Source organism: Lineus longissimus, chromosome 2 (genome assembly GCF_910592395.1).
Source record: "Lineus longissimus chromosome 2, tnLinLong1.2, whole genome shotgun sequence".
Classification (NCBI taxonomy): Eukaryota; Metazoa; Nemertea; class Pilidiophora; order Heteronemertea; family Lineidae; genus Lineus; species Lineus longissimus.
In genome coordinates, this window is record NC_088309.1 from 605,029 (window position 1) to 618,986 (window position 13,958).

General features: G+C 43.3%; 1 protein-coding gene across 2 annotated transcripts; it reads left to right on the plus strand.

The window, feature by feature from the left end:
• The first annotated feature begins 553 nt into the window (after nucleotides 1–553).
• LOC135500151 (SH2B adapter protein 1-like) lies at nucleotides 554–12,664 on the plus strand. Of its 2 annotated transcripts, XM_064791400.1 has the most exons (7): nucleotides 554–1,375; nucleotides 7,894–7,995; nucleotides 8,276–8,394; nucleotides 8,715–8,785; nucleotides 9,707–9,898; nucleotides 11,450–11,655; nucleotides 11,898–12,664. In XM_064791400.1, the coding sequence occupies exons 1-7, from the start codon at nucleotides 692–694 to the stop codon at nucleotides 12,261–12,263; spliced, it is 1,740 nt and encodes a 579-aa protein (XP_064647470.1). In that variant the 5' UTR covers nucleotides 554–691; the 3' UTR covers nucleotides 12,264–12,664. The 2 variants fall into 2 exon arrangements, with proteins under 2 accessions (XP_064647470.1, XP_064647474.1); XM_064791404.1 differs by lacking the exon at nucleotides 9,707–9,898.
• Nucleotides 12,665–13,958: the final 1,294 nt, after the last annotated feature.

Here is a 13,958-nt window from a genome sequence, read left to right on the forward strand (position 1 = left end):
ATGTGTCTTCTTGGAGGAGACTGTCTCCATTAGCCACCTTTGTTAGTTAAGAGGTGGATGTCTCTAGTAATGTGTCTTCTTGGAGGAGACTGTCTCCATTAGCCGCCTTTGTTAGTTAAGAGGTGGATGTCTCTGGTAATGTGTCTTCTTGGAGGAGACTGTCTCCATTAGCCACCTTTGTTAGTTAAGAGGTGGATGTCTCTAGTAATGTGTCTTCTTGGAGGAGACTGTCTCCATTAGCCACCTTTGTTAGTTAAGAGGTGGATGTCTCTTGTAATGTGTCTTCTTGGAGGAGACTGTCTCCATTAGCCACCTTTGTTAGTTAAGAGGTGGATGTCTCTAGTAATGTGTCTTCTTGGAGGAGACTGTCTCCATTAGCCACCTTTGTTAGTTAAGAGGTGGATGTCTCTAGTAATGTGTTTTCTTTGAGGAGACTGTCTCCATTACCCGCCTTTGTTTATTCCTTTTTTAATGGTAGGCCAGAAGTTTCAGTTTATAATGACGCCACGAGGTGCCGCTAGTAGTACATGTGTAGTTAGTGGTGATAGCATGTCTGGCACTATGTCTTCCGGTTTGAGTGAACTCGACGAGCTATCCGTACATTTCATCCATGTCATGCAGGCATGTGGTCACATTTATGCCCGCAGATCTTGTTTTTATGATATTTTATAATGCCTCAATGGTGTAGGACATGGCCTCGGTCAATGGGGATACCAGCTATATCAGATGGTCGGATTTCTGTGAGCAGAATGCCTCCACAGCTGCGGTCGAGTTTGCCAGGAACTTCAGGTTATTTCTCTATGATAATCCAAGCATAGACAGGCCTGGTGTTGGCTCAGAGTTCGCCAGTGCTTTTGTCACACACTTCCTTGAACATTTCCATGCCCTGGTGGAGCCCAAGTATGTTGAGACGTGCTTCCCCTCACCCCTGTCGCTACCAAAAGCCAAGCGGACGAGCAGTTTATCACCGACGCCACATCGAAGCCGACCGCTCATTTTCGATGAGGATTATTCAGAAACAGACGACCAACACTCGCCTGTCAATCACAGCAAATCTCACAAACCATTTTTCCGTAAGTTGTCGTTTCGCCACTTCAAAGGAAGTGTACGTGGCTTATTCAAACAACACAGCGACGAGGTCGAACTGTCTTCCGAATCGAATCGACCTAATTACACTCGGAAGAAACACGCGAGACCGAAAGAAAAGCACGATAAAACAAAGTTGACCAAACTGATTGTGGAATGTATCAAAAAAGGAATAGTGAATCAGTTGGTTGGTGAAGACTATTGTGGTAAATCAAAATGGGATCGGTGTCAACTTGTCCTCGTCAAAACAACAGGCGGACATATGCTAGAATACTACACACCACCAAAGGTAAGTCGAGCAAGTTCTCATATCAAACTGTCTGCCCGAAAGGTCACCGTTGTGACTCAGTCCGAAGTGGGAAGGACCAGTCACTTACACCAGGCGGAGGAAGCTACTGCTAGCCAAAACAAACCTAGGCAACTTGTGGTGTGCGACCATGCGGTCTTTTGTTTGCTGCTTGTTTGTTGTGGCCAGCAGTGGCTTCCTCCGCCTGGTGTAAGGGCGGCCTCTATATAGTTGATGTTGTGCCAGTGGTAGGTGGCTAAACAAACCAATATTGGCACTCCACAACAAACAAAAGAACATGTGGTTGGTCTTGTCTGCTGGTTAGTTGTGGCTGAGCATCTTCCTCCGAATGACAAGAATGACGGGTAGTTATTTGTGACCCGTCACAGCAAAACCAGGCTTGGCAGGTTGAGATGGACTGGTTGTTCATTTCACTGTTGTCTGCCTTTTGTGAAATCTGAGTACGTGTATATCAATTTCTTCGATTATCTCCTGAGGAGTGTCATCTTCTGTGTGAAATGCATCTCGTTTTGCTGTGACAGGTCTCATATGGAGTGCTTGTGACCTCCCTCTCAATCACATGTAAAGATACGTGAACTGATCATTTTGATATTTGAGAGCCATAACTTCCGATAAAGCTCACCCACGCTGAAATTCTAACAAATTTTTCTTTCAATATTTCCACTCATAAAGATGTTATTGCTGATGTAACCCAATGTTGATGATGTCACACCAGCATGCCCAAGTATGGGCGGTTATTTCCGCATAAATAGAGGTTGTCTCAAATAGACATTTTATGTCGTGTTATGACTCGAATAGACGTTTGGTGGCGCTCGTTTTAACGGAGACGTACCTGAAATAAACATATTGTGTCGTATCTCAAATAGACATACACTCAAATAGACGTTTGGTGGCGCTCGTATCTCAAATAAAGCGCCACCAAATGTCTATTTGAGTTATACACACAAATCAGAAAACACGACAATATATGTTTATTTGAGATACGAGCGCCACCAAACGTCTATTTGAGTGTATGTCTATTTGAAAAGCGCCACCAAACGTCTATTCGAGTCATAACACGACATAAAATGTCTATTTGAGACAACCTCTATTTATGCGGAAATAACCGCCCATACCCAAGGTAGACTTGTCATTATGACTATGAGCCATGTGTCGTAGTACTGTCAGACATGTCCGATCGCTGTTGTTGAAGAAAATCATTCATTCTGGAATGCAGAGACACCTCTCATACATGTGCTACAGACAATCGACACTGTTCCCTTGTCATCCCTTGCTCGATTTCATCATTTCCGGGTGAGAATGTCATACCATACAACTTTCTCAAATGACAAGTACCCATTTTTCGTAGAGTAACCGTTAACGTTGTATTGGAATTTTTATCAACTTTTTATGGCAAAGGTCCCTGCCTGGGTCATAAAGCTGAATTTGATGGTCATGATGAAATAAACTTTTGAAAAAAGACTAAAGAGTCAAAAGTGTCTGTTCACCAAAGGCTATATCTCCCTATTGAGATGGCTCTGGTTCGAAGTCCAGAGTTGGCGTGAGTCTTTAGGCAGGTCTCTTTGTCAAGCCTCACTACCCCACCCACCTGTATCTAAAGAGTTCTAAGGAGAGCTTACAGGGTCCCCGCAGATGACAACCTCTCCCATTGGTGATATCTGACTATAAACCATTTGTAACTTTAGATAAGGTGAGAATATTGTAATTGACCAATTCCTCCTTACCCTGAAGTGATACAAAAGGTGTATCTTGAATATAAATCCCAAAATATATACTTAAAATGTGTACCACATATATTGCAGTCATCAATTCTTTTGGTGTCTGGTTAGTTTGATCTCATAATCTGCATTAGTTGGTGTGCAATAAGCAGACATTTTGCGATATACATGCAGCCAGGCAGGTTTTATTGGTCACCAATTCAGTTCTCCGACCGCAATGTGACAAAACTAGCCCTGATTATTTTGATGTCCTGAGGGTGGTGTAACATAGACGTTTGTTCCTTTTTCTGTCAGCTCAACCAAACCCTCCACGATACACTTTATGAATGCATTATTACTCTGGTCTAAGTGTTTGATAGGTGACTAATGACACCCAATAAAACCTGCTTAGGTGCTGAAGTGCCAAAAATCTAAATGGCTATTGTGATGATTGTGCATTTAAGAAAACCAGGTAATGAGATTTTAAAAGATGGATACAAAATATCTTGATCTCAGCTACATGTGGCAGAAATTTGGTGAAAATTAAATTTGTATTTGATGGAGTTATTCAAGATCAAGTGTATACAATCGTTTTGGTGTCACCTGGTACGTTGTCATGACTGAACATGTCATTTTATACCGTCCACTTTGTAATTTCTTTTCAAACAATTCAACCTGTTTCAACCTTCTGGAATTACTGTAATTATTTCAGAAGGGGCTTACTGTAATCCTATTCCCATTCATCCTTGGCTTTAGTTGGATTTTGAATAATTCCAACTCCACTGTTATTTGGTCACATGGGTGAGCTTATATCGTACAACTTGTAGTTGTCGTCCTTAGCATGGATTGAGTATCTACAATGGGATGGGCAGGTAGATAACTCTCTCTGCAAGGGGAGGAGCAAGAGAATGACTCTGTCTGCACCACCGTCTTCGCCGAAAAACAAGCCCCCCCCAGATAAAAATATTTGATACAACCCTACTTCATGTACTTCAGAGCTGCAATATTGTTGAGGAAATGCACTGGCATTAGTGTGCCCATGCTGATCTCCACTGCTGCAGTAGACAATCATTAGCCCTGCCCATCCCTCTCACACAGTGGCTGTGACACGGAGGACCTCTATACTGCTTTGATCACTGCTCCCACAGTGGCTGTGACACGGAGGACCTCTATACTGCTTTGATCGCTGCTCACACAGTGGCTGTGACATGGAGGACCTCTACACTGCTTTGATCGCTGCTCACACAGTGACTGTGACATGGAGGACCTCTATACTGCTTTGATCGCTGCTCACACAGTGGCTGTGACATGGAGGACCTCTATACTGCTTTGATCGCTGCTCACACAGTGGCTGTGACATGGAGGACCTCTATACTGCTTTGATCACTGCTCACACAGTGGCTGTGACATGGAGGACCTCTATACTGCTTTGATCACTGCTCACACAGTGGCTGTGACATGGAGGACCTCTATACTGCTTTGATCGCTGCTCACACAGTGACTGTGACATGGAGGACCTCTATACTGCTTTGATCACTGCTCCCACAGTGGCTGTGACATGGAGGACCTCTACACTGCTTTGATCGCTGCTCACACAGTGACTGTGACATGGAGGACCTCTACACTGCTTTGATCACTGCTCACACAGTGGCTGTGACACGGAGGACCTCTATACTGCTTTGATCGCTGCTCACACAGTGGCTGTGACACGGAGGACCTCTATACTGCTTTGATCACTGCTCACACAGTGGCTGTGACACGGAGGACCTCTATACTGCTTTGATCGCTGCTCACACAGTGGCTGTGACATGGAGGACCTCTATACTGCTTTGATCGCTGCTCACACAGTGGCTGTGACATGGAGGACCTCTATACTGCTTTGATCGCTGCTCACACAGTGGCTGTGACATGGAGGACCTCTATACTGCTTTGATCGCTGCTCACACAGTGGCTGTGACATGGAGGACCTCTATACTGCTTTGATTGCTGCTCACACAGTGGCTGTGACATGGAGGACCTCTATACTGCTTTGATCGCTGCTCACACAGTGGCTGTGACATGGAGGACCTCTATACTGCTTTGATCGCTGCTCACACAGTGGCTGTGACATGGAGGACCTCTATACTGCTTTGATCGCTGCTCACACAGTGGCTGTGACATGGAGGACCTCTACACTGCTTTGATCGCTGCTCACACAGTGACTGTGACATGGAGGACCTCTATCCTGCTCTACTCTATGTGCAAATAGTAAATCTCTGGCTTTTGTCATTCTGAATAGAGTTGATTGTGAAATACTGAAACGTTCAGTGATTACAATACAAGCATGACTTTAGGCCTGATCCTTTCTTTTGAAAAACCTCTTAGAATGAGGTGTTAAGAATATATGTCTGTAAGAGGTTTAGTATTGCGTGGGAAAATTTTATTAGACATAGTTAGATGATAATTTTGATATTGCAAACTTTATAATAAACATGTACTTATCTGGACCACTTGGGCCATTATTGTAAAACAATATGTGATGAAAGTTTATTGTCTAGAAATTAAAAAAAACTTCTCTTGGCAAACTTGTTGGAGATTTGCCCTTTTGAAACTCATTGGTGAAACACCCTGGATGAAATCCCTCCCACATTGAGAAAGACTTATAGCATGTATAGACGTCCCCATCATAGCTAGCTCTCTACCATCCACCCAACATGATCATGGAGACACACGGTTTCCTCGACTGATGGGAACGTGGCACTCCTTCTCTTCGCACTACTGGGCAACATCCAATCTTCAAACATCAATATCATTCATTAACACAGACTGTGCGTGGGCGTTCGTATAACGCTGCACTTGGCTAATATGCTACACATCACCGTCGCTGTGCCGTGTTACGCTATAGTGCGCTCATGTCAAGAACGGGAGATTTCAAAGAATTCATCCCTGAATATTGGTTTTGTGCAGTAACAGTGCTACACCTCAGGAGTTATGGCGCGGTTAAGTCAGGCTAAACCCCCGCATTGATTTGCCGATGGTGTAACATACAAAATGAACATTGCGTCTCAATGACAGGAAATCTGACGAGGAAGTGGGAGTGAGGGGTCAAGGTCATGAGATAGGATGGTGAATCAAAGCAGAATAATGAATGAGCTGCGGTGATAGTAAACATGATGGTGATGACCTGTGTGTGGGGCTGTGGTGTGAGGTTATTGCCCCCTTCCACGAACAAGCAATGGCATTGGGGAGTGGGGGAAAATCCTGATGGCAGGTACAGGCAGGATATTTAACGGATGCTGAGGTCCTCATAATGTGTCGCGCCAGGGGGAGAGGTACCAGTTGGATCAGTGGGTCCTACGTTAGGGCCCAGTTCACGAAACCCTGCAAACTTCCATGTCATGGGAGTCAGTGAAGACATACCTGTGCTTGATGTGGGCATTATGATGATATCCTTGAATGTCTTATTCTTTCAGTCGAGGAGAATTTAAATAAATTGAAATTCCAGCTGTGGCCTTGGATGGTGTGAATGGGAAATGACTCATCCATGAGGGCTGATGATTGGAAATGACTCCTCCATAAGGGATAGGGCTGGGGATGGATATTGGAAAAGACCTTAGTCATCAGGGCTGGCCATAAAGGCTTTAGCCATAAAGGACAGCACCGTTTTATGGGCAGGTGCCATGATAGCGCTTGTTCTATTTCTTGAAGATTCTTTAGGTCTTTATTGAAATAAATGGTTGATATTCCAACAATGGAAAATTCTTGCTTGGCATTCCTCCAGTTCTTGCCATAAGTGCAGGAGGTGTTGACTTTGTACATGAATTAAACGAGGTGAAGTGAAACTGAGAGGAAGTGAGGAGTAAACTTCCATGGTATTTACCTGTCGATGCGCTGAAAGGAAGGTATTTACTTTAAAATAACATTTTGATGATGCAGGTAGACGTGTACAACACCATTGCAGTCCAGACTCCATGTTAGATTTATTGAAACAGCAAATTACCCATTCTGTGGGCATGTTGAGATATGTAAAACCTTCAATGAATGGATCTGTGAACTTGGTCCTTTTCCTTTCTGATCTTGTGACTATTTCCTATTGTTTGCGTCGCATACTTGAATTGCTCAGATTATGTTAGGCTTGTTATTTGAGCTGCTGGTCACCTCATTTCAGTGGAACCTCCCTTGGCAAAGACCCCTCTAACTCCTCTTCATAACACAATCGTTTTTGTCAAAAAGGTGGAGATCTGAAAAAGACCCAAAACATTTTTGCTTCCTTCGGCAATCATCATGTGATACATGGTATATGAGGTATTTCCTGTGAAGCAATGGTTCCCACGTTGTTCTTGATGTTTTTGGGTTAAGAAAACATCTGCCTGTGGAGGGAACGCTGAAAACATTGAAACAAACGTTTTCATATTCATTGTCACATGGATAAAATAAGCCCTTTGAACACCATTTAATCTTTGTCTCTAGAAAGGAGAGGATCAGTCTTCCCAAGTTAACAGTACAGGTGCTGCCATGGTTTGTCAGAAAGTGGAACTGAAATAAGTCAGTGTGGGGGGGGGTGTTGGTGTCATGTCGGAGACTTTCCAGGGAATTCTTCCTGGTATGATGCACTAGAGTTTTGTTGACTTGGTAATGTGGACCACTTGACTCTGGCGGAGGGGAGCCTCCCAAACCTCACATGTTAATGAGGTTTTCTAATATAAAACCTACTCTGTGAAAGAGGGTAACTATCAGGCATGGTCATCTGGCCTCGTTTCCTCGGGCTTCACATCTGTTTTTGCGGTGTCCCTTCACCCAATCTCTTTAATTCTCTCATTGCAGTCGATGAAGCCAAAGGGAGGAGTTTTCTGCTACCTGATCACAGAAGCTAGAGAAACGACAGCGCTTGAGATGCCGGACCATGAGAACACATTTGTGTTGAAGGTAAGGAGACATTTCAAACAATTCTTTGTGTTTGGGCTGTCTGAGGGCTCTATCGAGTGCCAGGGGCTATTGGCCTCATGACGTTTTATTCGACCAGGGAGTACGAGGGCTCTATCGAGTGCCAGGGGCTATTGGCCTCATGACGTTTTATTCGACCAGGGAGTACATCACTAGCTATACATGTTTCTCTCTTGAAGCATCTTTCCCTCAGGGGCAATCGAAATAAAGAGACTTTCCCAAGATCACAGCCCCTAATGTTCAATACTGTGCTCTCTTTCAGGCTGAAAATAATCAAGAGTACATATTTGAGGCAAATGACGTGGAAGAAATGAAATCATGGCTGTTGGCAATACGCCAGTTTACGCGGACGGAGTTGTTTGATCACCAGGCTGCCGGCAGGTTAGTACGCCACTGAAAACCAATATATCCACTCTTTTTGATAAAACGTTTCTTGCAGAATTATTTACTGGTGGTGATATCATTATTGCACTGATTGAGTTCATCTGTCCATGGAGACAAATACAAAACACTATTTAATATACAGAACAAGTCCTTTGGGGGGAATATTTCACTTGGGGATGATTTAGAGCTTTTTTGTGTGGTTTTTGAGTGGCTATATCTTACCATTTAAACTAATCAAACTCAAATCTTGTTATTTATACTGTGCGTCCATATTGGCATATTTGATGAGTTTTGACAAAAATCTCCTTATTTTACAGTCTTCTTGCTGCTGCAAGTGGTAAAATCCAGGCTGGGCTTACAGTCAACTTGCCGCCTATCAAAAGTGCAGGTACGTTACAATAGTGTCACAAACCAGATTGAACTTCCTCAGTTTCTCATTCAAGTCTGATCATTTTAGTGTAGATATGTTTCCCATTAAGGGAAATAAACTGGTTCAAGTTTCAAAAAGGACGGATGGAACGTGTGGCCAATAAATGTGCCTTCGGCATGTACATGTATCAGCCCACATGGCTGCAGATAGAATCAAAAAATCACGCCCGGTTCAATGTGTGCCCATGTTTTGCTCCTGTTTTACTAACAGTGCATGTAACGTGTAAGGTTCTTTTATTGAAAGAGGGTTAGTTAGAACTGTGTGAATGTTAACCCTTGAAAGGTGTGTTGGACGTAAGAATGTTGATGACTTTTTTGACATCTTGGACCAAGACCGAGGAGAAATGTTTGTAAAACTCCCACTAATAGTTAAAACACTTGATGATAGATGGCTCTTCTGGTATGAAGCCACAGACACTCGTGAATACGTAATGAGTCGGCAACCTTCTCTCCTAGTTCAAAACGTCATAACATCCTAAGTCTCCCATACTTTTCAAGAGGGCATATTCTCTTGCCGTGGTTTGATCCATTATCATTCATCTTTATGTTGTTGACGTCTTCTCTAATTTGATTGTTTTGTTTTCCATCAATGTTCAGTTCAAAGTTAGATCACCAAGTACAATCATTTGGCCTCCTCTGTTTCACTGACGGCAGCTGAATGGATTTCTTCCTGCATGTGAGGGCCGCACTTGGACATCTGAATGCAGTATGCAATCAAACAATAATGGTTCCTGGAAGATTTTTCATGGTGTTCAGTGGTCAACTGCAAAACAATTACTGTTGGTGAAGCTGTTAATGTTGAGAATTCTACTGAAAACTGAATTGAACAAGCTTCAAAATCGTCTCAGAACTAATGCAAACTTTCACTGATGAATTTCAGAAGCGGAAACGATTCATGTTTTCCACTCTCAGCGACGTTCCTCCCATGGCAGTGTAGCTAGTGATAATCCACCGGAGGTGCCTCCGAGGACACCCAGTCGACCTTTCAGCACAATAGCAACATCCGGTAGCAGTGGGGGACTATCTCTCAGGTTCTCTAATACCCCCAGTGAAACAGGGTCCCCAAGATCAGGTTCGTACTAACAATGTCAAACAAATGTGGAAAATATGAAGCGTTAGATTGTCCTAATCGGGATTTGTATTCACCGGCTAAGTTGCGACTTTCGTGGTCTTAATTCCTCATCAATACCAAATTTGAGAATTGCTTCAATCTTTTGCAACATATACATGTTCTAGGGGGTCCAGTAGACAGTGCTGCCACCCTCCCTCATATACATGTTCTAGGGGGTCCAGTAGACAGTGCTGCCACCCTCCCTCATATACATGTTCTAGGGGGTCCAGTAGACAGTGCTGCCACCCTCACTCATATACATGTTCTAGGGGGTCCAGTAGACAGTGCTGCCACCCTCCCTCATATACATGTTCTAGGGGGTCCAGTAGACAGTGCTGCCACCCTCCCTCATATACATGTTCTAGGGGGTCCAGTAGACAGTGCTGCCACCCTCCCTCATATACATGTTCTAGGGGGTCCAGTAGACAGTGCTGCCACCCTCCCTCATATACATGTTCTAGGGGTCCAGTAGACAGTGCTGCCACCCTCCCTCATATACATGTTCTAGGGGTCCAGTAGACAGTGCTGCCACCCTCCCTCATATCCATGTTCTAGGGGGTCCAGTAGACAGTGCTGCCACCCTCCCTCATATCCATGTTCTAGGGGGTCCAGTAGACAGTGCTGCCACCCTCCCTCATATACATGTTCTAGGGGGTCCAGTAGACAGTGCTGCCACCCTCCCTCATATACATGTTCTAGGGGGTCCAGTAGACAGTGCTGCCACCCTCCCTCATATACATGTTCTAGGGGGTCCAGTAGACAGTGCTGCCACCCTCCCTCCTTTCATCTTTCCGTAAATTTGTATTTTCACTCATCAACTGACGAACCTTGTCATGCCACTTTTTATTTATCATTCATTTTGTTCCACATCCTTCATACAGTCAGCGATCATTTGTGAGAGCTTGCTTTTGTCCATTATCATCTGTTAGCCATTCACCGATTTCCGAAAGCAAGTTTTAAAGCCTCACAGTATAATCTTCTTGGCTCTTTTCTGTGGGATGCATCATGTGCTTCTTCAGACATACCTATCATAATCTTCATGGTCTTTTTGCAAGATATGTTAGATATAACCACTGAGGCAATTGACAGAAAACTTTGTGAGCCCTCCAAAATTGGCTCATAAGGCATGTGGCATTAGAATGAAAAAAAGTATTGTTCGTGAAGTTACACAGGTCATGAGGTGAGCTCATGGTCCCTGAACCATTTCACTATCCACCCTTGTTTTCCTTTACTTCAGGGTGTCAGTCAAAACATGACCTCATTGAAATACCTTGCAGCTTTTGACTGAAGTATAATACCATCATAACATGTGTAACCAGCTGGTGTAAGGAATGTTAATTGACAGGCATGAGAACACAATGCCTCCTGGCTTTTCATTGGTAAACATTTCCTAAAGCTCTATAATCCATGATGGTATTATTCTTATCAGACATTGTCATTCATAACAATTTGGCGTTTCAATGTGGCCTTGAGTTATACCTTGTCACCCATGTTGACTGCTTGCTTTTTCAGTGCCGAGCCATCTGCGTTCAAGTGACTCAAATATCGATGTGGTGTTGCGAGACTACCCATGGTTCCATGGCACCCTCTCACGAATGGATGCGGCCACCTTTGTACTTCAACACAACATGAACGGCCATGGCATATTTCTTGTTCGGCAGAGTGAAACACGGAAAGGAGAATATGTGCTCACATTCAACTTCCAAGCCAGGGCAAAGGTAGCCTTCTAGTCTTATCTAATGTCTGATTTAAAGGTTGACTTGGGCCAGGAGCTATAATGGTCTTTCAATGACTCTGGACAAGGCTGTATTGGTTTCTGTGTCTAGATGTGGCTATAGTAATGGCTTTCTGGTCTCTAGACACCTATAGACATGGCTATAGCAATGGCTTTCTGGTCTCTAGACACGACATGGCTATAGCAATGGCTTTCTAATCAAATGTGTTTCTGCTCTCTTTTCAGCATCTCCGTATGACTATCAATAATGAAGGACAGTGCCGCGTGCAGCATCTGTGGTTTCAGACAATATTTGACATGCTCGAGCACTTCCGCACGCATCCAATCCCGCTTGAATCCGGTGGTGTGTCGGATGTGACGTTGACAGATTATGTTGTCTGTGTGGAGAGGCCTCGCAGCATGTCGCACAACACCACGCATTCCTCGGGCTCAAGTCAGTCTGGATCTGGTGCTGTTGCCATTCGTGTTGCTGACAATTCAGTTTGGACAGCTGGTGGTTCGGTGCGCATGCGTACAGAATCGCTGGAGAATATGGCGCGAGAACAGGCCGGTCATGGAAGGGCAGTGGAAAATCATTATACATTTGTATGACATGAATCTCTGTTGACGGTGATGATACCCAAGAAATCTGCCACCTTAGCTTGGAATGGCTGAGGTCATGTGCCTTCTTCATTTGAGCATCAGGAGGAGACATTGCCCACTCGGTTATTTTGATCAAATATTGGGTGCGGATTCTTCTCTGTGAGGAATGGTGAGAAGAGACAAGTCGAACATTGGATGAGTTGCCTTTCTGGGAACTCTTTATGACCACATTTGAACGTTCTGATCATAACAACTGTGTTGTAACCATATAAGACAGTGTCAATGTTCCTGTATTGGGTTGGCTGGAGGATACGATAGTTGTGATTTGGAGGCCAGTTTGTCCTGCGTGTGTGCAGGTCGTTGTTAGTGAGCCTGAAAGGGCGAGAGTATGTTACAGTTGTGATCGAGGGGATTAGATGCTGCTTAAGTAGAGAGCGAATATATTCAGGTAGAGATCAGGGTTGCTGTGAATAGACCAGTTTTATTGGTCATTGCTTGTGATGAGTAGGGGTCGCCTGCGTTGCATTGGTCAGTTTAGCAAAACACATCGACAAAAGTAAGTTCCTCCCTTAAGTCCTTGTATTCTCTCATAACACTTGATGGGTTGGGACCATGATTGCAGCGGAATTTGATGATCATTTAAAATACAGACAATAGACAATCTTATGTAGTGAACTTAAAGTTTGATATTTTGCGCCAAAGTGAGTGTATGTTGTCATTGCTATAAGGGAGGACTTGCTTTTGTTATGCTGTGTTTCACATGTACTTAGTGTTCCTCTATGATGTGTTAATCCTAAATATCAAGCCAGTATAAAGTATTTTGGAGAACCGGTAGCATAAAACGACAAAAAAATCAAAGAAGCTATGCTTGATCCCATATTTGATAGATTTAGTATGTCAAGATTTAGTGTGTAATCGAGGTTTGTTTCTTGTCTCTGATACACCTGACAACATCTTCATGTTTTAGGTAGTTACAAGGTCACTTGCTTTGCTACGTATTGAAGTCAACTGTAAATGATCGTCTGAATGCCTTGTTCAATATCAGTTTCAATTGCTATTAATTTTGTCTAATTCTTTGAAATGGAATATTCAAAATATGTGGAACATATGTATTTGATATTCATAAGTATTGATGTGTTGGTATAATCTGGATGATAATATTACAACTGATAATTATAGCTGATGTACTGGAAACCTGGAACTATTTGTGTGCCTTTATTTTCACATTTACAGATACAGTCCTAATCACAATTGACATCCTTCCTGCTTCGTGCGAGTTGCGTGCCAGTGACACACCAGACACACGCTTATCTCTGTGTTTCGCGTGAATAACGGTTAATGATTGTAAAATGATAAATTAAAGGTACAGCGTCCCAATTTCATGAGATACAAAATCAAATGTTTGCGAATCTTTCCAGTTTGACATTACATGTGGAGTGCCATCAGGTCATGTTGTCATTTTCCAGTCGATAAGGTTTTTGAATTGTAGTGGTAGATCAAAGGTACAAGGTACTTAGGCCTTCAATATCTATTTCATATACATTATTTATATTCCCACCAGCATATGTTTGGGGGATACAATGTATGCTATAAAGTGTCTGTATTGACATGTGTTGTAAAGGGTGCCAAACTTCATTCAGTTAATTACTTTCTCTAAAGAATAATTGTGCCATCGAACTTGGTTGGACATACTTTGAATAGAAT

Bases quoted from the DNA above. Each gene is read 5' to 3' on its own strand.
- LOC135500151 (XM_064791400.1), top strand. From the start codon at position 692: ATGGCCTCGGTCAATGGGGATACCAGCTATATCAGATGGTCGGATTTC. The intron at 7,996-8,275 runs GTAAGGAGACAT...GCTCTCTTTCAG, and splicing joins AGAACACATTTGTGTTGAAG to GCTGAAAATAATCAAGAGTA. The intron at 8,395-8,714 runs GTTAGTACGCCA...CTTATTTTACAG, and splicing joins GATCACCAGGCTGCCGGCAG to TCTTCTTGCTGCTGCAAGTG.